The sequence below is a fragment of the Calidris pugnax genome, unplaced genomic scaffold, assembly GCF_001431845.1.
Source record: "Calidris pugnax isolate Ruff unplaced genomic scaffold, ASM143184v1 scaffold17, whole genome shotgun sequence".
Classification (NCBI taxonomy): domain Eukaryota; kingdom Metazoa; phylum Chordata; class Aves; order Charadriiformes; family Scolopacidae; genus Calidris; species Calidris pugnax.
Genome location: NW_015090794.1, coordinates 3,464,103 through 3,490,143, shown reverse-complemented (window position 1 = coordinate 3,490,143; position 26,041 = coordinate 3,464,103). Strand labels below are relative to the sequence as shown.

At 54.6% G+C, this 26,041-nt stretch overlaps 1 protein-coding gene across 1 annotated transcript in view; it reads right to left on the bottom strand.

Moving 5' to 3' along the window:
- GRID2IP (glutamate receptor, ionotropic, delta 2 (Grid2) interacting protein) overlaps positions 1–10,417 on the bottom strand; it is a 30,529-nt gene extending 20,112 nt beyond the window's left edge. The window contains exons 1-6 of the mRNA XM_014936183.1: positions 10,320–10,417; positions 6,383–6,637; positions 4,490–4,575; positions 3,986–4,055; positions 2,625–2,719; positions 985–1,168 (exon numbers count right to left, since the gene is read on the bottom strand). Of these exons, the coding sequence (XP_014791669.1) occupies positions 985–1,168; positions 2,625–2,719; positions 3,986–4,055; positions 4,490–4,575; positions 6,383–6,637; positions 10,320–10,354 (725 nt within the window). The 5' untranslated portion in view covers positions 10,355–10,417. The remainder of the gene's footprint in view (positions 1–984; positions 1,169–2,624; positions 2,720–3,985; positions 4,056–4,489; positions 4,576–6,382; positions 6,638–10,319) is intronic.
- Between the last annotated feature and the right edge of the window lie 15,624 nt (positions 10,418–26,041).

Sequence of the window (26,041 nt, the reverse complement as noted above, 5' to 3'; positions counted from 1 at the left end):
GTTCACTCAGCTGGTGCTGGGGGGGAGTTTATGTATCTGGACCTCCCCCCAGCAGCTGCAGGTAGAGACAACCCAGTCTCCCTGCAGGCAAGGGGATGCTTCAGCCCGAGCTGTGGTGCACAGAGGCAGCACCACGGCTTTGTATTCGGTAGTTTCTCTTCTCTCTTACCATCAGTAACTTAAATACTGAGGGCTTTCCTGCATTTCCTTCTCAAACTGAGGATATGGAACCTCTGATCCTCCAGCCTTTACACCAGCAGGCTGTTAGCACCATTGCAGCTGGATCCTGCCTGGTGCATCCACAGCCCCTGTGGGACCTGGGCTCCCCAGAAGCAGCCGGGCAACCTGGCTTGGTTGGCTCAGCACCTACGGGAAGGGGCAGCAAGCATCTCCCACGGGATGGCTTCACCATGGTGTGGAAAGATTAAAGATGAAGGGCAGAAAACAAAGTCCCTATTGAAAGTCTGGAGTCTGCCAGGGGATCGGTTTTGACCCTTGCAGCAGGGTGGGGAGGGATGTGCTCCACGGCAGGATGAGAGCTCTGCCAGCCACAACCCTCCCCGTGCTGCTGCCAAGGGAGTGCTGCGGCCAAGCAGTGAGAAGATAAGGATGAAACACAGTGAGGTTTACTGAAAGAGATGGAACAGGATCTGCAGCTGTCAGGGGTGGCCAGAAAGCAAGAGAACCCACGGTGTGGAGGACCAAGGTGACTTTATGAGGGATTAAGGGGTGACTGAATTAACTTCAACAGCTAAAGGGTCTGCCGTGTCCTCAGGCAGGGCACCTGGTGAGATGGGTTTGTGCCCTGCAGACACACACAGGGAAATGCACAGCTGGGGAAACTGGAGAACATGATTGCAGCAGAGCTCAGTGCTGACAGCCTCAAAGCCAAGGTCTGCCTTCTGCTTGGGGACCGACTCTGACATGGGCATTGATACCAGGCTGGGTCCCAGCATGAGAGGAAGGGAGCTGTGAACAAGTTACCGATGTTGGAAGAAGCCTTCCAGCGCTTTGCAGATGGTATAGCGCTCAGGTGGAGTCAGCAGGTGCTCCAGCTGCTGGTTGAAGGTCCTTCCTTGAATCTTGATGCTAGAGGGGAGTATCTCTGCGACCCACTGCAGGGAGGTGAGGGCAGAGGAGGTGCTCGGGGAGTCAGCAGAGTCAGAGTCTGCAAGGCGCAGGTAGAAAGAAAAAAAGAAAATTCAACAGACAAAGGGTCTTAACCATGGGTTAAAAGGCTTGTTCCAAAACCAGAGGTTGGTCCTGGGGACAGCCACGGACAATGGGTGCTCCATAGAAACACAAATCCTGATGTGCTGATACAGACACTGTTACCCCAGTAAAAACAGGTGTCAGTCACTGGAAGGCAGGATGGTGACAAGGTGAAATGGCTCATCTGGAGCTGTGACTGCCCTGCCTTCCTCCCATGCTCTGGACCAGCTGCACTGGAGCTTGTGGCTGTTCCAGTAGGTCCATGGACCTGCTGGTTCTGAGGGGGGGTGTTTTGACTGGGATGGTCTCTGGGATCTCTCTCTTCAACCATGTTCAACTTCCACATTTTCTGTGAACACAAGCGGGTGGTATTCCTTCTCTGGCTCTCTAAATCCTCTGCTCAAGTTTCAAAGCACTTCATGATAATCCTAGCCTTCAAGCAGCATCAGTCAAGGGTGACCTGAGTGACCTGAGGCATGGAAAGTCATTTGCTTTGCCACGCTTATCTGGGCTGGTCCCTGCACTGCCTCTGCAGTGAGCGCAGGGCAATAAGCACAGCTGGGAGAAGGATGCACATCGCTGAGCGAGGCTGCAGGATGCACATAGGAATTCCACATAGGAATATAGCCAAGGTAGTGGGAAAAAAAAGAATTCTGCCTTTTCTTGGTTTCTTTTGGAGGGTGGTGAAGCAGTCGGGCTGCCACTGGCTCTGTGCTGTGAAGTAGTGAGGTGCTTGGCTTTTTTTTTTCTAGCGCACATGCAAATGAGTTGGTTTCACAGGGCTCCTAATGTGAAGCTCAGGAGAGTCCGTTGCTGCTCTGGAGGGAGCAGCCAGTCCCAAATTCCTGGGACTACGCATTGTGGAGCAGCACCCCAATAATGCACCGACTCTCCTGCCTTTGCACATATTTGGAAATGCAGCAGGGGCTGCGGTCCTGTCCCTCAGCTGAAATTGTGCTGACACCCACCCTGCATCACCCCAGACACCCTCATCTCCCGCCGACTCGCTCCCCAGCAGCAAGCTAAATTATTCACAACGGCAGCAGTTCTCCTGAGCAGCAGAGTCCATCCCCAACCCCGGGATTTGCACAGCAACCATGGATGCACAGAGTTGGATTACTGCGGTCAAGTACATGGCACAGACTGCACATAAAGGACGTTGGCGAGGGCTGTCAAGGACAATCATACAGTAGGATGAACCCTTCTGGAGAGCAGCCAGGCTTGAGATTAAGCTTGATCCCAGAAATCGGGCAGCCACGTGCTGCGGTGGGAGGAGCAGTCCTCTGGGCAGCACTAAACCTGCAGAGCCTACGGGAGGTATTTGGCAATTTCCCTCCTGCGTGGGGTATCTGGGAGCCGGTGTGGGGTTTTTTTTCCCCCGCTCCAGACCCTCTTCCTCCCCGCACTCTTACCGTTGGAGAAGTTGACGATCCCCTCTTCCACCACCAAGGTGGGCATCGCCCCGCTGCCCTGCAGCATCGACACCACCTTGTCGTGGGAGCAGTTCCTGTGGGGCACAGGAGAGCTGGGGTCAGCACTGCCCCCCGGGCAGAGCCACCAGCAGGGGCTGGAGGGGCAGCAGGAGTGAAATGGAATTTGCAGCCTTTATCTTTATCTTTGCCTTTATCTTGCAAAAAGCCACATCTTGCCGCTCAGAGCCAGGCGGAGTTGGCCCTGCTGTGGTTCCCCTGGACTCTCAATCTTTGCTTGGTTTTAGCTGTGCTGCTCAGAAAAGAGCCACCCCCTGGGCTCTGGGCTGTACCTGAGGTGAGGAATAACGGCAGGGCATGCCCTGCGAGCACCCTCGGGAGCTGTTATGGTGAACGGAGCCAGCATTACTTTAAGCTACGTTCAAACCCAGAAGATGAACTTTCAATTGAAATGGTACAGTGCTGTGGGTCTCTCCCTGCCTGTCCTAATTCTGCATGAAAAGAAAATGCAAGGTGGAGGTGTAATGCATTTTTGTAGGCAGGAAAAAAAAATCTTGGAGCGTCCTTGGAGGAAGGGTACAGGCCGGCCTGGGACAATGCCTGCTAAAATGCAGGCTCAGAGGACAATTTTCATCTCAGTTTCCTCTATTTTCTGGCAATGCTGCATCAGCCAACAGTTTGCTGGTTCAGCTGAAATGTGAGAACCTGAGCACTGAGAGAAGCAGCATCAGATGTTTAACCTTTAAATATTCATCACTCTCTCTTATCGTGTAGCCTCTTCTAACCCTGCTTGCTCTTGCTTTTTGTGTGGAAAGACCGAGCTGAAGAAATACAGGCTGCTGCCACTGCCCGGCAAGGTGCACACTCAGCTCTGGTTTGATAGCCTTTGTGCGCAAATAATATATAGAAGAATTAACTTCTGGGTGAAAATGTGATTACTCATGTGGTTTAAGCTTATGATCCCGTTCTAGGAGCAATTCATGGGCTGGGTGGTGCTCCAAAGCAGAGCCCCAAGTGTTTAACTCCTACAATTTAACTCAAAGTGGATTGAATCATGGTCTGCGGGTGGGTTGCAGCCAGGACACCAATTAGTGTGTCACGTATTATATGTGATTATTTGCACAGAGAAAGGAGGAGCAGGGAGATTAAATACTACTTAGAGCCAGTTTTTGTAAAAGAATAGTAAAGGAGACGTCTCTATGGGGCAAAACCCCTCATGCACCTCAGGAGACCAGTCTTAATGACCACCAGCTCTCATTTCTGTCACATAAGAGTGAACAAGTGAACACACATGTGCTTGGCCACCTACCACCCCCCAGGACCCCTTTTAAAGAGCCTCTTACCTCATGTCCAGACCATTGAGGAACAGGATCCGGTCTCCAGCTTTGAGAGCAGCCTTCTCAGCTGGGCTCCCTAAATGCACAGGGAACAGGAGGGACTTCAGGTGGTGGACCCCCTGCTTACAGGGATGGGGTCCCAGCTCTCTGGCTGCTCTGTGCCCAGGAACACCCCCCAGGGCAGGGTATCCACTGCAGCTGGGTTATTTGTGTGGGCTGGAGCGTTTCACCAGACACAGTGATGCCAGCACACAGCCTGCATGGGAAACTCGGGTATGATTTCAGGCTATTCACTGAAAACAGGTATTTTCCACCCTTCAAAACAGGGAGTGCGTGAAGGCAAACTAAATTGTACCAGGGATGCTAGTTATTCAATTGGGGAAACCCCATCACTGAGCCTTGTGAAAGTCCCTTTTGCTGTCTTCTAGCAAATGGCAAGCACTTCAAATTTTGGGTTCAGACCAGAGAAAAGCAAGGGTCTTTGAATCTTGTGGCTGGAGGTTTTCTTACCTGGCAGAACAGACTCGATCCACACTGGGGCATGGCCACGTAGTGTGAAGCCAAAGCTTCTGTTGCCTTTATAAACTCGCACAGTTCTGCGGGTGAAAAAAGAAAATGTGAAATCAGAGCCCAATATTTGGTTCTTGTTTCCTTTCCCAGCCCCTCCAAAGCCCTGTTAGCCCAGGTGTCTTCCAAGTCCCCAAGCCCTCAACGCTCCCTGTATCCCTGCAAAGTCCCTTTGATACCATTTGATTCTTTCAAATGGGAGTCCCCAGACATGCCTTGCCCCCAGGGAGACGGGGTAGAGGGAAGGTGTGTGTGGGTTTGGTGGCCCTGGATGGCCATTATGCAGCTACCTGCTCTGCCAGCACCACCAGCTTCTCCTGCCCACAGCCTGCCTGTGCTGGGGAGCAGAGGAAGCCCACAGTAAAGAGCCAGCATGGGGTGATGGGGTGGGGAGTGATCCAGGGGTGCTAGAAATGGCCCAGACAAAGCCTCGGGGAGGGCTGGGGGGATGCAGGTGCTGTCCCCAGTGCACTGTCACCCCAGGCCTGGAGCAGACACAGTCCCCACTGGGACCAGAGCCACCCATGCTGAAGCTCTGGAGTGGCTCCTTTAGACTCAGTTACAGCTTTCTGCAAACTAAAGCTTAACATCCATGAACATGGAGGCTTCAGCACAGGGCAGATGGGGGCTCCAGTGGCAGAAGGGGACAGGGATGCTTTAGGGACAGAGCCCCTGAGCACAGACTCTTACTCTGCATTAAATACTGAATTCATAAATCCACCGTTCAGTCCTTCAAATCCAATGTATTTTTAAAGTGGAACACGGGATATAGCTTATTATATAGAATAAGAGACAATGTGTTTTAGGGGGCAAAGGTCTCATAGGCTGATGAGAGAGAAATTAAATTCCGCTAGGAAATTTTGGAAGGAGTACTAGGAAATCTCCCTGCTGAGAGGCTGATTAAAGCTGGGAGTTGTTCCCCACAGAGAGCTGGGGGGAGGTAACATCACTGAGATCATTTACAACCAGAAAGCCTGTTGTAGGGACTGTTCCTACTCTGGCAGGGATGGAGACTGTGCTGGAACTGGATTTTGGATAAGTCACACCAAAAATTATCCTGATGGGAAGCTGTACTGCAGCTGAACACCCTGGAGATACCGGCTGGAGGCAAGGGAATAGATCGAGATGTGCCTGTGGCAGCACAGTCCCTCCAGAGAGGATTCCCCAGCCGTGCTGGCAGACCAAATCCTGCTCTCATGTTCATGAGACGGGGCTGGGAAGGGAGCTGGAGCCACCACCAGCACTGCAGGGCTCCTCAGCTCTCCAGGGCTGCTGAGGTCTGGCCATATGGACAGAGGGAAATGGGTTAATCCCCTGCGCACAAGGGATTGTTCATCCTTCCTCCCACGGCCTCGCACCCAGATACCAGTCAGGGCAGGGCAGGATGATGCAGACTGCTCTGTCCCCAGGCACCCTCCATCCTGCTGGCACGACTGGGTACCCTCCATCCTGCTGGCACGGATGGCTACCCTGCAGCCCACCCAACACAAGAGCCTACATCCCCTCGTAGCCTGCAAGTGCCATCTCAGCTCCTCACACGGCTTGTAGCTGCGACAGCGAGGGAGCAGAGAGGGTGGCCCAGAGCTGGGACAAGGGGTGAAACGTGCCCAGCCTTCAGGAGGGAAAGGTCTTTGTTCATAGACTCATTTAGGCTGGAAACCCTGAAGATCATCAAGTCCATCCTCATCCCAGGAGGATTTCACCCACTCTGCAGACTGAAGGCATCTCCTTTCCAAGTGCCTCTCCCCTTCCTCTGGCATCCCTCCCCCATGCTGCCATCCGTGCCAAATCAGACACTGCCACCATCAACTCCGGAGCGTCCAGGAGAGGTGTTACCTGCGGGCAGCCCCCGAGGCCACATTGCTGGTGATGAGCGAAGTGGTTTTCCGCAGGCTCTTGCTGGTCTCCTCGTGGCTGCGGGGCACGGAGCTGGCGCGGGTGGAGACGAGGAGCCGCTCCTGGTGGTCCTCGCTCCGGCTGCGGCGCAGGCGGTTGCTGTGCTGCTCGCTCTTGGAACGGCACAGCTTGCTGATCAGGCTCTGCGACACCACCTCATCAAACCGCTGCCGGTGCTTCTTGGGGATGAAAATCCTGGAAAAATGAGACAAGGGAAGGGAGTGAGGAGCGGAGCCAGGGTGGCTGTGGCTCAGAGCTCTGGATCCAGCCATACCTGGGATAGGAAAGGTCAGAGCCGCCCCAGCCCCTCGTTCACTCTTGGGCTTAATCCCTGGAGCTGCAAATGCTGGGGCTGAGGACACAGGCTGCATCCCATGCCAAGGAGATCAGACTCCACAGTGCTCACAGACTGGCTGAAACAGCTCAGTTCCTCCTCATGCACCCTGTCCTGGAGCCCTTCAGCTGCTGGTCCCAGTATGCCGATGACAAGGTTCAGCTTGAGTCCCAGATTAATTCCACCCCCCTGCCTGTGACAGCCAGGGACTTGGCCAGGCAGTGAGGACACTTGCCCCCGTGGTGTCTGTCCTGTTGTGACCCCACTCCTCACTGCGTGGTTCCCGCAGCCAGGGGTTCCAATGTCCAAGTGCCCCCCATGTTGTCAGTGCCAAGCCACCTCCTCCAGACCCACTTCTTTCTCAGCACATTCTGGGACCCCCAAAATGTTGCTCCCCATCTCCTGCCCCGACCTCTCTGCTGGGAGCCCTGGACTCTGATCTCCAGGACTCCAGCCTTGGCTATTGCCACTCTCCAGCTCCTGCCACGACATCACACCCCTTGGGAGATGCTGGTGCTGCAGGGATGAGGATGGGCACAGTGGCACTGCAGGCAAGGGGACACCACTGGGAACTTGCTCCATTTCAGGTCAGCTACCCCCTGTCCGGTGAGAGCTCCTCTGCCAGCAGCCAAGTGGCCTTTGTGCCCCACATAAAGACCCCCCAGGACACTCAGAGGATGCAAAACAAGCGCAAAGTGAGATCCCGGGAGGGAGCAAGCAGGGTCCATCTGCACCGCTCCTACCCTGGCTGGGGTTCACCCCTGTAACACAGGAAAATGCTTTTCCTTTTCTTTCCGCCAACACAACAGTGGGACACTGACACCCCGTTCACCTACTGCTGCCCTCCCGTTTGCACATTTAGGGGCTTCTGGAGGAGCTGTTATCTCTGTGTGTTTCTATAGCAACTCCTCCCTGCACCCATACCGGGCTGCCTGTCGCAGCTGCATTTGCTCGTTAGACAATACCGTCTTGTGAGGTTCATTAGTGCTCTTCACCTCGTGGCGCGTGAGAACGCGCTCCCTACATTAACACAAACTCTGACACTTGGGGTGGAGGAAGGATGTGAACGTCACTCCCAAACCCCCTGGGGAGCACATCTCCCGGGGGGGCACTAACGGGGCCAAACTCAGAGCTGGTGTCAGAAGACACAGAGCAACTTGCCCCGAGGGGCTGCACCTTCCTGCTGCCAGCATGATATGACTGTGCCAATGGTTCACTGCTAGCGATGCATGGGTGGAGAGGCTGCTGGGGGTCTCCCCTCTCCCTCAGGCAGCTTCACCGAAGGAACCCAAAAACCTGGGTGAAGCCAGAGGAATAGGAAAGGGAGGCTTCAAATCCCAAACCTACCTGGACTGGGACATCTCTGTTTCCCCCCAATAAAAGGCAGAACTCAAAATAAGAGCTGATGCTCACGCTAAGTAGGAGCAGACAGATCGCAAGCCATCCCAAGGCTGACATATGCTCACGCAAAGCGTTTGGGGATAATTTTAAATAAGTAACACATTGGTACAATTCACAGTCAATTTGTGATTAAGCAGCAACGAGAGAAGAGTGAAATCATGCTAATAAATAGTTCACCCAGCTGCAAGGAGGCTCCTGCAGGAATGCAGGCTGCCACAGCCCCATGGCAGGGGAGGACACGGCGTGACAGCAGTGAGTCCCGGCAGGACCCCATGCCGCTGCCCTGGGACAAGTCCGGGTTCCTTGCAAGCAAAACGAGCACGCTCCCATTTCAGTTGGCCAAATTAAATTGGCCCCGCTCGTTCCAGCAGGGCTGTCCCACTTTGCAGTGACTGCTGCTTCGCCTGCGGGCTGAGAAACATCAGGGTTGAGGAACAAAGTACGGGCAGCTCAATAACCAGGCGCAAGGACGGGCTTGAAGGGTTTCACCATTAATTGACTCGGTGCTAGAAGTAAAACGATGTCTTAGCAAGGAGACGACCTAAGCGACTGGTAAAAATGATCCTATTAAAGCATGCGAAATAGTTTTCTTCTGCAAAACCCTTTGGGAGAATTTGCCATGTGGCCTCGGGGAGGCCAGGATGCTCCACGCCGCAGTGCGTGGCTGGATCCCCCGGGCACCCCAACACCCCGCGGTTCAGTGGGTGCCAGGCTCTGAGCTGTGTGCGCTCAGGGCTGGTCCTTAACGAGGGACCCACCAACAGCAGCACATGGGGTGTCATTAGATGGCATCAACGCCTCGACCTGTCCTCTGCTCTGGCACAATGTGCAACATGCACCGGCACGGGGTGGATGGTGCCTGGTGCTTGGCAGGAATCTGCAGCTACATCTGCAGTGCCCTGGTGTCCCTTGGGACAAGCCGGGCTTTGCCTGTTGGCAGGGAGCATGGATGTTCCCATCCCGTTTGCAGAGGTCAGCCTGGGACCAGGGACAGACCTGCTGTCCCAGCAGGATGCACGTGCCCAGGGGAGAGCTTAGGAGCCATGCAGAGCTGACCTCGTGCCTTCAGCTTCCTCCTCCTCCTCGTATGCTCCAGGTTTGGCTCTTCCCCTGTTAGAGAGGGGACGGGAAAGGTGTCCCCAGCCGTGTGCCCTGCAGCCCTGCACCCGAACCCCAGCCCCAGCGCACTAACCCTCCTCTGCAGCAGAGTCAGCAAACACTCTTTGGGAGGGCTCAGTCTGCTCTAACACAAAAAATGCAAATTCAGGGCATTTTTCAGGCCAGAAGAGGACCCAGAGGATGGAAGCTGCTTCACCTTCACTCCCTCTCCGAAGCAGCTTGGCCAGGACAGCCATCATGGTGGGAAACCCCCAGGCAGGACCCCATCTACCAGCACTCCCATCCCCAGCCCCTCATCTCGGCTCTGGGGCTCACTCCAGCAGAGGATGTTTGGCACATCTTGGTCTTTGTCACACTCACAATTTTTAAACCCCCCAGGCGGGTCACCTGCAGCCCATCTCTGGACAGGCAGACCTATTTCTGCCCTCCCTGGGCGCTGCCTCCCTCACCAGCCCAGCACTGTGGAGAACTACCTTTCATGAGGTTGCATGTCCTGTGCTGAGTGCTGAGCTCACCTGGATGGTCCTATCCCAAGCTGGATGCTGAGATTCCCCAGGGCAGGATGTGTCCCCTTGAGCTGACCAGTGGTGGTGGCTCCAGACCCAGCGAGAGCAGGAGAAAGCAGCCCCAAGTTTGGTCAGAGCTTATGCTCAGCCGGGGCTAGAAGCAAGGGGTCCCCATTCCCCACTCCATCACAGTACCTGCACCACGCAGCACCCCCAAACTCCCACCCTCACCGCCCATCCCTTTGGTGGACCATAGTCACAGAGACAAAGCAAACCCAGACATGCTCTTCCCGCCTCTTCCCGTCTCCCTACCCCCCAATTTTTCATCTGGGCTTTGCTCAACTCCCCCCAACAGCTCACGCCACTGCTGCAGGGGTGCAGGATGGTGGCAGGGCTGCACCAGAGCCGGGAGGCAGGGTGCCCCCAGCTCAGAGAGGCAGGGGAGATGTCGTGGGGATGTTCCCGGCGCATCCAACGGCATGCACGCCGCGCGGAGGAACGGCGCAGAGAGACGTACCGAAAATGCCGAGAGAAACTCCGGTCCTTTCCCATTTGTCGGGGTGCGGCGGGAACAAAAGGGAGATGCTTCAGATCCTCATGCAGCTGAGTCTCAGCCTCGGCTCACGCCCACGACGCGGCCGGATCCAACAACCAAACCGCGCGCCAGCCGGTGCCCCCCTGCCACTTGGCACCCCCGCCGTGCGCGGGGACCACGGCCAGATGGGCCGGCAAACTCTACCTGGGCTGAGTCCCTGCCTCCCTTCGCCTTCGCCTCCCCGCCACGCTCTCAGTCCTGGGCAGACGTTTACCATCTACCGAGTGCCTCCTTTTTTTTTATCAATTGGGCTTTGGCACCTGCTCTGCCCTCCCTGCTCCAGCTCTGCCCCGGCTCCCAGCCACGAAGCCTCTCGCTTTCCCTAAAAACTGCAGTCTCTGTAATTTCCAGCTGGAACAATCTCGTAACAGAAAGGAGGGCACGGCTCCGCGCCGAACTCCGGGGGGATGCCTCCCTGGTGCTAATTAGTTGACTTCTAAAGTGCTTCTGTTTAAATTACATGCCGCTTGTAATGGGTGAGAAACCTTAAAGGCAAACGGCATCGGGGGTGGGTGTGCGGCTGCTGGGCGTGCAGGTGGAGCCACCCGGGCTGGACCAGGACCAGGACCAGAAACATGGCCCCAAACCTCCCCCCCCTGTGCCACAGAGCATCATTTACCCCCAGGGTAACACGGCAGCGCTTTGCATTAGGGATAGAAGATAAAAAACCCATCTTTAATTTAAATAACGCCATCCTCAAGCACAGCAGTCGCGTTTGATGAAGAGGATGTGAAGCTTTCCAGAGCTGCCAACATCAGATACAATCTCCAAGTAGCAAAGGAAGGAAAAATGAAAAATGTATGGTTTAGCCCCAAAACAACTAGCAAACATCTGACCTTGAGTCTGTCAGTTGTGCAGAAAAACACGTCCCAGGGTGGATAAAAACACTCAGCAACACTTGGATTATGTCTGAACTGTGCTGTGCAAACAGCTACCAGTCTGGAAAAGCACTTCTGCCCCAACAGTGTGCCACAGTGCTAAAATTCACACACTTTTGGGAGAGAAAACTCTTGTACGACTTTACCCATATAAGAGGACTTCAATTTATGAACCTGTACAGATTCTTCTCAAACCTCATTTACCCTGTGCTGGCCTCCAGCCCAGGGGGGCACATGGTGACTCCAAACCCCCATGCTCAAGTGGAGATGCTCCAGCCCGGCAACGAGCATGGACCTGTGATTTTCATGGCAGCTGTTATCCTGTTAGCTCTGGTAATGGGAGGCTCCATAATCACTCAGCTGGCTGCAGATGTTTTGCAGATGTGACCATTGTTATCATTAAATAGGAATGAAGGCCCTTTTCCACCCGAGAGCGCAGACATGGTGGGATGCAGTGGCCATACAGTGGGGCCAGGAGCACCTCGCAGCCCTTCCCAGGCCACCCCACTCAGAATCACAGAATCACAGAATCTTCTAGGTTGGAAGGGACCTTAAAGATCATCTTGTCCAACCATCAACCTAATTTTGACAGCCCCAAATCCCCCAGCAGCTCTTGGGGAGGGTCACCTTCTCATGACACATCCCTGCACCGGCTCCAGTAACGATGGATGTGTTATCCACTGGTAAGATCCTCTCTGGAGCAACACGGCAGCCTGTGCCCAGCTGGGGGTCACCTTCCCCCCAAAAGCACTGGGGCTTTTGGGGCTCTTGCCTCTCCTGAACCCAATGTCAGATGCCGGGGACATGGAGAGCTTCAAATAAACCTCCAGAAAGTCTTTCTCTGCATCCTCCATCCTGCCCAGCATCACCTGGTGGGTAGCAGGGTTGGCAGCTTGTGCAGTCCTGGTGTCACGGACAGACCCCCAGACCCGCTGTGACACCATGGGACCCTGCCTGCTGCTGTGCTGGGGTGACACAGGGCCACCAGCAGTTCCCGTGCTCCTGGTGCCCCCCATCAGCACCCCACACCAGCTTTGGGTGCAGGGACTTGTGTCACCGCCTGCTTTTCATAGCCACAGAGAGCAGTCACCTCAACCAAGGTGCTGTCCCCGACCTGCTTTCTGCTGGGAACACCAGGACAAAAGCAGCTTTCCACCTTTTCTTTAAGATACTGGAAAACACTCGGACCAAACAGCTGCTTCCCAAAATACAAGTTACCAGCCAGTGGTGGTGTGCAAGGGGACCAGGCCAATACAATCTGCATTATAGCTGTAGTTCCATTTGTCAAAAGAAATTAATCTCCTAACAGGAGATTTTGCACTGAGACATTTTGGCCGTGACCTATTTGAACTCAGCCGATAATAAAGGAACTCCGCTCCCAATTGTTTTCACCGCTGGCACGTTTCTTTTTTTTTTTTTTCCTGCTGCCCTAATTCCCTTTTTTTGGGCAGTTGACCATATGTCCGGCTATCAGATTAGGGATTTTTTTTTTCTTTTTTTTTTTTTTTAAAACGGAAGCAAACAAGAGCTGCTTTCCCTCCATTATCGTCCTGACGTCTGGGTGGTTTGAGAGCGGGTCTGTCCAGATCACGGGTGGGAGGACGGTGTCTGCCTGCAGTTTGAAGTGCTGCATCAGGCAGCAGCGGGAACGATGTGGATTTTGGGGGGGGTCACCCATGCTGCAAGATGCATCGGCACCCAACGGAGCTAGAGAGCACCCCCCAACCTTGCAGGAGTGGGTGTATTGCGGGGGGGGCAGGGAAGACAAGCAGGGAAGCAGCACAATCCATAACATATAAATCCTGATGGCTAAAATGAAATTTCTTATCCAGGGACAGTCACAGATGGCTGGAGTATTTTAATACGGGAACATGCCAAGCAATTTTATTGCCACGAAATACAAGCTGAGACAAATAGATTGTGTTTGGAGCATTATGAAAATGAACTCAGTGGAATTTCTCCCGTAATAAGGGAACCCCTGATGGGCAGCGATTTTATCTTTCTCAGGGATCAAAAGTGACTGCAATCAGAGCGGCGCTCGCCTCGGCCCAGCCACCGCAGGCCGGCAGCTTCTGCTGCTGGCTTTGGGTTTCCCCCAGGATTGGAGACCGGTTTGAAAGCAAACAGACCGTAACCAAAGCAGTGAAGTCACAAACTGCCCCTAACTATTCTCCCTGCGGCAGAGTGAAGCACAACATGACTTAGAGGAGATCCACGACAACATATAGCAGTCTAAACAGCCCAAGAGTTATCATCTAAGGAATTGATGGGGCCAGGGGGAGAGACTGGATGTGCTCCAGAGGACACCCGCATCCTGCTACTTAAATCCAGGTTAATGGGACGATGTCCATGTAAGCATCAACGCCGGTGTTTTCTGCACCAGCTTTTGGAACATGGCAGGTCAGTGAGGAGGAGGGGGATCTGTGTTTCCATCGCTCCCCCATTTCTACTGCAAACAGATGTTTTGCAGCTAAATGCCCCTGCCAGAAGCTGGTACAAAGCTGGCACGAGCATCCCTCAGTGCTGGGGGAATGGACAGGGCAAAGGGAGACGGCAACCGGCATGGCAAGTGCCAAACCCCCGTGCAACGCAGGTGAGGATCCCCCTGTCCCACTCGGCTCAGAGGGTGACTTTGGCCCCCCGAGTCTGGGGAAAAGCTGGCGGCCACTGCACTTGAGTGCGGAGCTGGCACCATTCCTCTGCTGGAACCACAGCTCTGCCCTGGTTTGGAAACAGCTCAGAAATAAGAGCAGCACTGAGAGGCGCACGCCCCTGGGACCCCGACCTGCCCAAAATAACCCGCTCCCCTCCCCACGCCGGTGCGAGGTGTGTACAGCCCCCCCAGGCACTCAGCACAGCCACGGGGAGCAGAGGAGTTAAACCCCGTGGCTCCCCCGGGACGAGACCCAGGCTTTGGCGTTTGCAGGTGATGGAGTGACACAAAATAAGAGATTTCCCTTTCCCCGGCAGAGCTGCGATACCTGCGGAGTCCCTGACAAGAGCAGCCGCGATGCGATACGGACGCTAAGAGTTAATTAACTTCTAGCACATCTCATTTTTGTGGTGCCAGGGGTTGCTAGATTCAAGAATTAAGCTGTTTAAACCCATTCCCCTCCCAACCCCCTCGGCTCCCCGGAAAGGTCCGTTCGTTACTCACCCGAGGCAGCTCATCTTTCCCCCTCACTGCCGTATTTCATCATTCTTGAGCAGAACTAGAGTTGTGCACTTTACTACACACACCAGCCATATGGGCAGGGGACGGGAGCGGGGAGGAACCGGTGCAGCACGTGCGTTTATCCCTGCTATCCACAACCAAACGGATGAAGAAAATGTCAGCAAATTAAAATCTGCAGGAGCTTAATTCTGGGCAAATGGGATGAAATCCATTTGAGCTAAAAAGAAAAAAAAAAAAAAAAAAGAAAAAAAACCCAACAAACACCAACATTGGAAAAAGCCCAGCCTGAGGACAGACGGGAGGAGGAGAGGTGTCTGCAGCCCAGGGTCGATCCGTGTGCGGAGTCGGGGGGGTCTTGGGTTACGCTGCACCGCGGCACCTTGCAGGGAGTACATTAAACCCCGGGGGGAGCCCGGGGAGGGGACAGGCAGGGGAGGGAGGACAGTCGGCAGCAGCCACGGCCCGAAAATAAATACAGCTGGTGCAGAGGGAAGATCCAATCAGGCCAGCGTGAGGGTCAGCAGCAGACGGGGACATACCAGCCGCCTGGCTCTGCATGGCAGGGGCCATGTGGTCACTCATGGCGAGCCACTGCCAACACACCCTGTGCCAGGGCTCAGCCAGCCTGCTGGGACCTGGGGCTGCCAGTGAGGTGAGCATGGGGGACCCTCATCTGCCTTGCCCCCAGCATCGCCCTCAGCATCCCTCCCTTCAAGATGTGCCCGTATCTTGGGTGGAATGAGCCCTCAGGGACAGGGGACCTGGGCACAGCCTCGCCAGGATGCCCGGGCTGGCTGATGGATACCCGCATGGTCCTGAGCCTGACCTTGTACAGCTCCACATGTCCGCAGAGGTGGTCCTGCAGGATGAGCCCCAAGATGCTGCTGGGGCAGCTCAGATGGTCTCCACTCCCCTGAATTGCACCAACACACACGGCTGCCCCACACCCCAAGGATGGGAAGGCAACCACACCAGTACCCCATCCCCAGAGCCAGTGCCGGATCCAGGACCCCTCCTTGCATGAATCCCCCCCACAGCCCTCCCCCAGCCCCGAGATGCCCCTTGGGGCGCAGACCCCAGACCCCTCCTCCGCCAGCGACAGACCAAACCAGCTTGAGCTGTGGGGAAATCACCCACATGGATTCACAGCACCCCCTAAACCCAGAGCACCCGGGAGCCGCTCACCATCTTTCAGCGAGTTATTAAAAGCATTAAAATCTCTTGCTCAGCAGCAAACCCATCAGATGGGAGACCCCAGGATGGATAAGCACCTCAAATCACACACAGCAGCGCACACCAGAGCTGCCCCCACCTCCCCAGCGCCCCTGCAGCTGGGAAACCTGCTCTCCAAAGCCCCTTTTTTTTTTTTTTTTAATATATTTTCTTGACTTCATTTCATTAAGATTAGAGGGTAAATCTTTTCCCTAAGCTAAATATTTCATTTCCATTAAACCGAGATTAGCTGCCTGATTTCCGGCGCCCCTTGCCCCAGCCCCACTCTTAACCTTTCACACGGGGGCAACATGTTTGGCTGCATTATCGGGGGGGCTGTAACACGGTGCTGCCCCATGGCATCGCGGGGCTGGGCATGGCGGGGAGCTCTGCACCACACCGGGGGGGTGGCAGCACCAGGTCCGGCCACACTGTCCTCCACTGGGATAGAGACACCCTAGGGGGAACCTGCTGTGCCCCCCGCAGAGGGGCTTGGATCTGGAGGAAAATTTAGACACTTTCTCAAATCTCTTCAGAGGGGGAGGGGGAAATATTGCCTCTGATTCCCCAGGGATGAAGACAAAGGGTGTTTCTGGGGCTTCCGAGGCATTCCCATGGATCTTTTGGGGGAAAAGATTTTTTTCTGAATTGTGGGTGGCAAGTTTTTTTTAATTGGGACTAGTTTTGGGGGATAGCTCAGGCAGGGCTCAGTGCCATCTGCCTCTGTCCTCAGTGTTTGCCTGTCAAGACCTTCCCAAGATGTTCAGGGGGGACAGGACCACTGCAACAGGGGCAGGACAGCCTGGATGTGGGCACCCGGACAAGGTGGCTGCCGGGGAGGTGACAGTCCCCTCCTCATCCCAGCTCTGCAGGGTTCTGTGCCCGTCCCCACTCAGGTATGGGGGGCCCTGGGTGGCCCATGCATCACCGTGGCAAAGCAGGAGGACGCTGCATGGCAAGGACCACCAACTCTCTCTCCTCACCCTCCCCACTGCTGGATCTGCGCGGCAGAGACCCCGGCACAGGGACGTTGTTATGGTAACTGTAATATCTTGCAATTCCACTGATTAAAGCAGGAATTGGAAAGCTGGGCCTGGAGCGGGGGCCAGATGGAGACCTGATTCCCTAATGGCCATGGTCTCAGCCTGGCCGTAATCCCCACCACGTGTCCATGCACCGTCCCTGGCACCGTACCCCAGTGCCAGCCCCTGCTGCAAGAAGAGCAGCAGACAGGCTGCACCGGCTGCACACCCACGGCACGGCTGCTCTGCTGAGGGATCAAGGGGTGCCAGGGACCCCGAGCCCAAGCAGAGCATTGCCAGAGCATCCCAGGATATGTGGCCACAGCCCTGGCACCCCAGGATGCTGGAGGCAGTCCATGGACCAGACAGAGACACCCCCCCCCAAGCTGCCCCTGCTGCTGGAGCTGCTGGCAGCCCTGGCCAACCCCTGCACTGCAGGCAAAGATGGTGGCTCCATGGGGCTGGTGACCACTGGTGACCACCCTACGAGGACAGGGATGGCTGGATGTTGGTGCAGTGCTGGCCACCGGGCAGCTGCAGGTCTCCTCATCCCACCCCGGGCAGGGCAGCCACACAGGGATGCTGAGTTGAGATCCCACCACGCTCTGTTCAGCTTCCCCTTGGAGAGGGGATCTGGCTGTGCCAGGATCTTCCCCATGGGAACCTCCTGACCCTCCTGCACTGCTCAGCCCTGCACGCTCATCACCACCAGGCAGATGGATGCCCATGCTTTAATGAGTGCAGCATGGAGGTTGGTGGCACCATGTACCTGATGTTGTCAATCAGATGCTGGTGGGACTCCTGGGTGAGGACCATGCAGAGGGCATAAGCCAAGTACTCCACCTTCCGCTCTGCTGCGTACTGCTTCAGGACGGTGAAGACCTTCTCCTTCACCTCTGGCTGGTCACTGAGGATGTCATTCACCTGCAGCACGGGAGACGGGAGAGAAGAGGGAAGGGGCATTGAGCAGCAGAGCAGTTAACTGTCCGTACGGAGGCACTGATGGTGCAGAAAACGTGTCCGTCTTGTTGCAGCACCTGGTCAGCCAAGGAGGAGGGAACCCACACAGGAAGAAAAGCAAAACTTCAGTCATCAGCCCATCCCACAGCACTGCTGGGGCCTCACACACGTCCCCGGCATCGCTGTTCTGTGTGTTATAAACATTGCACTGGAAACAGGAGCGTGACAGCAAACCCAAAACTCTGCCAGGTCACGAGTGTCCCTGCAGGAGAGGCTCTGGCACAGCTGGGTGGGGAGCTGGAGTCTACCCGGCAGAGGACACCACAGTGGGCTTTTGGAGGTGTTTAAGCCTCTAATCATGCCCTGATCCTGCTGGGCAGCACTGTCCTGCCATTAACTCCAGGAGGTTACAGGGAAGTGGGGAGAGGGAGCACAAACATGAGCTCCAGCCCTGGAAACAGCATCACCAGCTCCCAGCTGCTGTCCTGTCCTCTTCACCTGTGACAGTCATCACAGGCAGAGTAATTAGCTAATTACCATCCAGCCAATTACCCTGCATGGGACCCTCTTTATTAGTCTCTTCCCAGGACAGGGGGCTGTCTTTTGTCCTGAAGCTGTGCTGGGCAGTGGGTGCTGTTGCCTTGCCCCTGGCCTGGGCTGGATGGAGCAAACACATGTGGGATGCAGAAAACTCCTTGTGACCACCCCACAGACCCTGCGTGCATTGGCTTTTCCAGCAAGGTGATGGTTTTGTGCTGACAGTAGGTTTAACTTCTTCCCTCCAGCTCTGCAGGCACGGGGGGAGCAGCAGCATGTGAAGCCCCTCACCCTTCCCTGGTGCACGGGGTGGGGGGGTCCATGCAGGGCTATGTCCCTGCACCCCTGCAGCAGCACTGGCATTGCCCAGCCAAGCCCCCAGGGAAGGGGAAGAGCTTCACCTTTCAGGGAAGGGGAAAAGCTGTTTCCTCTAGGTGCTCGTCCCACTTGGCAGCTCCCTGGGGAGGGCTGTCTCCAGTGCTGTGACCCCCCCCCAGCACAACCCTCCAGGTGCTGCTGGGTTTGCGCAGCCGCCCTGCGAGTGCTGCGGGGGCTCCCGGCAGCAGCAGCTCTTCAAGGTTACTGAATCTGGGGCAGCCGAGGCAGCTGCATCCCCCGGGGCAGGCTCGTGTGCTTTTCAGTCCCAAGGTCCAGCAGGAATGACAAAGACCGTGGTGTTCCTGGTGGGCTGAATCCCAGGATGCTGCTGTTAATTTTTTTGCCTGGGCTGAGAATGAACGGCTTGGTGGGTGAGAATGGGGGGTGCTGCCACCTCTCGTGCCAGTGCAGTGCCCAGCTTCTCCCTGAGTGTGCAGGGAAGAAGAGAAGATGTTGACCTGGAACCAAGACCCTGAATGCCTTCAGCATTTTCAGTGGTGGCCCTGGGTGCCAGGATGCTTGACTCACACAGCCTGGCTCCAGCCCTGACCCTGCAGCCACCAGTCTGCCTTCCAGGCCAGTGGGATTCCATCAGAGATTTGGCTCTGCCAAGTGAATGAGGGTGGGAAAAGCCTCCATACCTCAGGCTTGAGAGCGTCCTGCAGGCAGTGCACGCATGAAATGCGAGCCACCATCACCCTCCGACCTCCCAGCCTTGTGGTGGGTGGGCAGGAGTGCCTGGGTGCTTGCAGCACCTACCAGAGCTGAGCTCCTAGGTAAACGAGGGAGTAAAGCACCCCACTAGACTTTACTATTTTCTGCATCATGTAAAAAAAAAAAAAAAAAGAAGCCATTTAAAACATCTGCGCCATTAACTCTCTCTAGAGAGCTGTTCGCCAGCTGAGCTGTGCTCCATCACCCAGGAGCCAGTGGCACTCCTGCCCTGCAAACCTGCTTCTGCCAGGGCTGTGGTGGGTGGTTTTGCTGGGGCAGGGAAGGGAGGTGGCAGAGGTGCTGCTGCGGATGCTTGTGGCACCACGACCAGCTTCTCTCACTTCAAAAGTGCTCTCCTGTGACCATCCAAGAAACGTTTACACGGTTTAATGTGACTTCACGAGATGGAGGCAGCGTGGAACAACCTCTCATCCTCTTGTTAATCTCCTGTAATCAGCAGGTATCTGTTTCACATGCGATGCTCTGCATTATGAATCCAAACCTCAGCGCATATTTGTGAATCTTTAATGGAGAAGCTGACTGAGGGGATTCGGCTGATACCCACGAATCTCTTTATGAAGGTCTTGTTCCTTTATTAGCTCGGGATCAAAAAAAACCACAAGCCTGGTTATTTTCATAACAGTATTTTAAAAGGCTACTTTGAAATGGAAATTAGAAAGATTAAAAAAACAACCATGATCAAATTTATAATTAGCACAAGGCGATGTGTTTGGTAAACTACCCACTAGGCAGCCTTCAGGAACAGAATGAAGATGTAATCACATCGATGTTTTCGCTTTGCAGCAAAATAGGAGCTAAAATGTCTGTGGGATGACAGGCTCAAACTTTGAAGGGACGCCCAGATGCGCAGGAGGGAGGGATCTCCCCCAGTGGGTTTCCACACACTCTTGTAGTGCAAAGGAACGAGTACTTGGGGTCATCCCCTTGGGGATTTCCAAGGTCTTTGCAGCTTTTACCTATTCTCCCAGTAATTGATAATTACTGGGAGATTGATACTGGTCTGATAGACCTTTTTCTCGAGCACTGAAGCCCCAAGTCTGCATGCCAGCCCTGTGACCAAGCCAGAAGCAACCCCCCATCCAAGAGCACCGCAAAGGCTGAATACAGCATTCTCCAAACCCATCGGGGCAGGGGGTGTGCAGAGCCCTGCACGCTCACCCCAAGCCCCAGCCTTACCTTTTTGCTGAATTCCTGTGCTTTCTGCTTCCTCTCCTGGTGCACGGCATCAGCGCTGGGGACGGGGTCCCGCATGCTGGCCCCACACTGCGGCCGCAGCAGCCCCAGCCGCAGGGACCCCCCGTGGCAGGACCCCACCAAGGTGGCCACCGCCTCCTGCAGCATCACCGGCATCCCGTTGACTTCCAGCACGTAATCCCCCGGCTCCATCCCACAGGCAGCAGCAGGTGAGTCCGGGCTGACACTGGCCACTCGTGGGGGGCTGCCACTTGCCAGCTCGAAGCCCAAGCATCCCCGGGAAGCGGGAGGGATGTCGACGTGCTGTAGGCGGGAGACCACCCCAATGCTGGGGGGCACGTTGCTGCAGCGCCTGGCCAGCCCCAGCAGAGCTTCGTAGCCCAGGGAGGAGACGGGCTGCCCCTCGATCTCCAGCACCTCATCGCCCGGCCGCAGCCCCGCCACCGCTGCGCTGCTGCCCTCCTGCACCCAGAGGATGTAGCACGGACCGGTCCCGCTTATCTTGAACCCAAAGGACTCGGGCCAGCCCTGGTTGGTTGCTGGCATGGCTGCAACTGGAAAAGAAGGGGGGGGTAAATGGAGTTATGGTGCATTTTCCATCCCTAACGTTAGCTTCTGTAGATGCCACATGGATCCTGTTGGGCGTGGGGGCTCTAGTCTGTGCTGCGCTCCCCTGCCGCGGGAAGAGATGCCCCAAGAGCGACACTTTTCCTCTATATTTCCCCCCAAAAATAGTTTTTATTCTTCTATCATCAGGCTGCTGGCAGTGCCAGTACCATTAGCAGTGAGGGAGCTGCTTTGGCTGGAAACACTGGGGCTACACTTGCCACCCGTCCATGGCCTCACTCAGCCCTTGTTTCGCCCATCGGTGGCATCTACCTAACCTTCCCTCTTCCCAGAATCGTGAGTTTAGATACCTGCTTGTATTTATTTGCCCAGCAAAATGATTATTTCATTTCCCTGAATGATTATTTCATGTCACATTAATGAACAGATCATTCAATGACTTAAGACAGCCTTATTTTGACTAACTCATCTCAATACTCAGCATTCTAGCAGTTTGCAACTGCAAAATTCATTAGAAGTTGCCAGATCCCCTCCGCTCTCCTGTGACTATTTCTTTGTGCCCTCTCTGTCCTGTGTACAGTATTAACCTGATCACAGCATCCTGAAGTACAAAGATGAGGACTTTCAGAGGGACTTGTGTGTGAGTCATTTGAAGGGTTAGGACTGGCTCCAAGGATGCTCAAGGAGAAATCGGGCACATCAGCCCTAAACATCTGCAGAAGTTGTCTTTGCCCAAGGTAAATCAGACCAGCTGATCTCTGCAGCTCACTTGGATGCCCTTTCGATGCCGCTGATGTGTAAGTGCCTGCATTGTCCGCTGACACTCACTAAATTTATTTGCATGTAGCTTTTCTCTTCATTTGATCTCAGCTGTCTGTGAAGATGCTCTTTACTCCAGTGTTTATTCCCTCTGTGCTACTCAGCACACATTAAGCATTTACAAAAATGAAACACAGACTGTTTTACCTGGGCAAATTGCCTTAGAGAGACTACAAGGACTCAGCTCAAAAAACCTATCCTCACGAATAACACCTTGAGTTTTGTGATCTTCAGACCAAAAAGTGCCAAGCACAGAGCCCAGCAGGAGCCTTAAGCTGGCTCCTGGTTTATGTCCCCGACTGCCTGCTCCCCTCTCTGCCTGGGCAGCCCAGCAGGTCCCAGTTTACTCCAGTCCATGCTCCTGCCACCACAAGAAAGACATCCCTTCACACCTCCACCTCACCACTGTCGGGGCGGCCCTGACTCTGATCTGAATGACCGAAAGGCATTTATTCTGCTCCTTTGAGACCTGGGAAATCTTGGTCAAAATTCAGCAGCAGTGAAAACATTGTTTAATACCCTATTATAGGCCAGGGAGATGAAAGGAACTCTTCTCATGTCCATTTTCAGCACAGATAATACAGACCAGCTTGCTCTCAGGGCAGAATGGTGAGCCTGGGCAGGGAACACAGCATTATCACAGAAATCTGTATTAATAACCTGAGCCAGCTCTGCTGTTGCAAACAGCCACTCAAGGCTGTATTACAGAGGGCACCAGAAGTGCTGCCTTCATAAGGAAATATTAAAAAGGACCAAGCAATATGCTGTCGCTAACATTACAAGTGGCATAATCTTGTCCTCCTTTGTACAGCAGTGCTGATTAAAATACTACAGAGAAATCAGGGATTATTATTATTATTGTTATTATTTAAAGAGGCTTTGTTATTTAAATAACAAAGCTATTGCCAATGTTAACAGGTCAAGGACCAGAAGGGAAGTGAAGCACAGGGACAAGTGAAATCCATTGGCAAGGAAACACCAGGACACCCCTGGAGCTGCGGAGAACGAGCTTTAAAGGCTCCAGCAAGAGCCCAGTAAGCACTGGGACGGCCCCAGTGATACTGCTCTGGGCTGAGCTCCATGGCAAAGCCGAGCAGAGCAGTGACCATCACCTTGCTGCGGGCAGCTGCATCACCCCCTTCCACCTCTACACGCTAGGGCTCAAGCACTTACAGAAGTCGGAGGCCATCCAAGCCAGCCTGGCGGGCTCTCACCGGGGACAGGTTTGTCCCGCTATGGGGTCAAAGCTTTCTTGGTTCTTCTCCATGGCATCCCACCTACCCGCCGGGCTCCTGGGGGCATCTCCCCTGCTCCTGCGTCCTTGCTGCAGCTCCCTGGATGCTGGGGACACAGCCCTCACTTGTAACGCCGGTCCAGGGGTGGGTGACACGGCTGCCGTGCAGAGCTGGGGCTGTCCCTCTGACAGGGGGAGGCTGCCCCTTCCTGGGCTCCTTACTTGAGCCCTGCACCCTTCCAGCTCCTCTGAGTCAGTGCCAGGCATACAGAAAGGTCTTTCTTGCCTTTTCCTCTCCTAATTAACTTTATTTCCATTGCAGAGAAGCACGGACAGACTAATTGCTGTGCTGGTCCTGGCTGAGCCTGGTGCTGACCTGAGCCTGGAGATCTGACGGGGAATTAGGAGCTGGAAGGAGGTAGAACAGATTAGCTCCCGTGGAGGGAAATCCCTCATCCCCACAGGCAAATGCAAAGAGACGGCGCTTTGCAAAGCAGCAGAGACACAGCAGGCTCTCACTGCTCCCCAACAGCAGCTGGGCATGCTGAGACCTCGCTGGCCCCACTGCTGGCAATTTGGGTGGGAAACCAGAGATTTTGGGAGTACACATCTGCCAAACAAAGTGTGGTTTGCTACAGATTTGGGGGCCTGGGCCAACTTTTGCAGGGCTTGGCAGGAGAGCTGTCCCCAAGCCAGGCTGCTCCTCACAGCAGGGAGCTGTTGAGAGAGTCCTGCAGCACAGACCCCCGCGCTGGCACCGACTGTTCGTTAAGCTGCTATTTCTGATTTTCTCCTCTGCTTTCTCAGCACTTAGAGATCTCAGGGCTTAGCACACTAAGAGGTTTTAGGGTATTACACGTCCTGCTGCGACACCAGCAGGAGGGGCCGTCTGCATCCCGTCGCAGACCACGCAGCAATCCGGTCTTCCCTTGGAACTGGTGCGGGCAGAGCAGTCGGCAGCGTCGGGCTGGATGGGAAACAACCTCCCCAGGAAACCTGGGAGAGTTGCCATGGGATGGGGTAAAGCCTTACGGAGGAGAGCTGCAGGAACCTGCTCTGCACCAACCTTCACTGCACGACACACTGAAAGGTCTTCCTCTTGCTTGTGCCCTTCACGTTCCTACATGTCACTGCTGCGAGGGACTCAGGACACCCTCCTCCTCCTGTCCTCTCCTGCTCTGGTGTCAGTGATGCTCTGCTGGAGACGGGACATGGCTCCTTTCTTGTAGGTTCTGCACAAACACCAATCTCCCCCTCAGCAGCTGTGGTCGGTGGGTGTGCAGTGAGGGGAGCGTGCACTGCCCTCCCCTGTTGACACAGAAATGCACACATCTTCCTAGAAACCACCTGGGGATCTTCTTCACTGTTCGCTGCCCAAACAGGCAGACAAGTAAACTGCAATGGATATTCTTTTTTCTTTTTTTTTCAATTTTTTCCAGCAAGTGAAGCAATTGCTTCTTTTCCCTCCATTTTTAAGTGACTTGAGTACTTTAAAACACTGGCAGTGAATTTTAACCCCTGCAAGAAATTAGTTACAGGATTCCAAGCTGATGAAAAGACTGTTTCCTTGAAGATCTTCTGCTAGATTTTGAGCAGACGAGACTTTTCACTCACTTGCAGAGCGCTCGGATTGAATCAGCTTCACTTCTCTCAGACTCAACCTACCACTGAAGCATTTGCTGGCTGGTTTGTCCTTGAGCACAGCCTGTAAGGTCGCTGAGGGTGGATGGAGCTCAGTGCTGGTGCTGTTGCTGGGCCCTGCTCGGTGGCACTGGCTGCAGCTCCCACCGGTAGCACCGGTAGCTCCGCGCTGTGTGCAGTGCACAAACCCTGCCCGTCTGCCCACAGGCAAATAAACCACCTCATGTCCACACTGCTGCCAACCACAGGGCCCCTTCTACACTGCTAGACTTGTCAGGTTACATCCCATGTCCCACACAAACCTACAGCTGTGTCTGGAGCAGTACAGAAATTTTGCTGTATCAGTAAGGAAGGGCAAAAATGGCTTTTTCACAACATCCTCTATCAGGAGCAAACTGCCTCGGGCTGCGCTCTAGGAGAGCTGTGCCCAGGCAGTATTTTGGCCCCAATTCTCTCTCTCCAGTTCTGGTGTGGTGCGTTGTGGGCCAAGAACTTACCAGAGGAAAAAAGATCCCCTTCCTGAAACCCAACCTCATCTCCTGCCGCCGTGTCTCCTGTCCAAGCCAATTAATTTCTTCTCGGTGTCAAAGCAGCCCGAGCATCCCTCGGAGGACTTACCTGTTGTGCCCGAGATCCAGCCAGCAGCAGACTGGGACCCAGAGCTGGCAAAATCATCACAGCAGCTTCGAAGCTTTTGGATCAGTTACCCGGTGGCAGCAACGGGCTGAGTTTCTATGGCAAATTCTACCCAGGCACCGCGTAACCCAATCGGTGGCTCATTAGCGGTGCTCTGCAGAGCACGGACTGTGCCGGCCACGGGGACGGTTTCAGTTGACAGCCACGGCGTAAGGAACTGACAACAGGACATTTATCTCCTGCAGCTTTAGTCCATCCCACCCCGGCCCCAGATGAGATCCCTGTGGGGACTCGGACAAACTCACCCCGGCTTCTTACAACACGTGGGACACGATGGGGTGAGAGGAGGCTGCCTATGGAAAGGGAATATAACGCTCAGGGCTGCACTGGAAGACAAAAGGGTTTCGCTTTAGAGATTTCACCAAAGGCAATAAATCTGAAGAAGTTTTCACCGATTCCTAAGGAGTCACACGGGATGCGCCATGCCAGCTGGCGGTGTTACACACAACATGTGCAAGCAGAAGAAAACAGCACATCGACTGCACTCAACTCACGGTAACGGGCTGCCCAGGACCATAAGAACTCCACATACAACTCTGGGATTTATAAAAATTATTTAACTTTTATTTCTACTGCTTTAACCTTCGTGTTCTGCT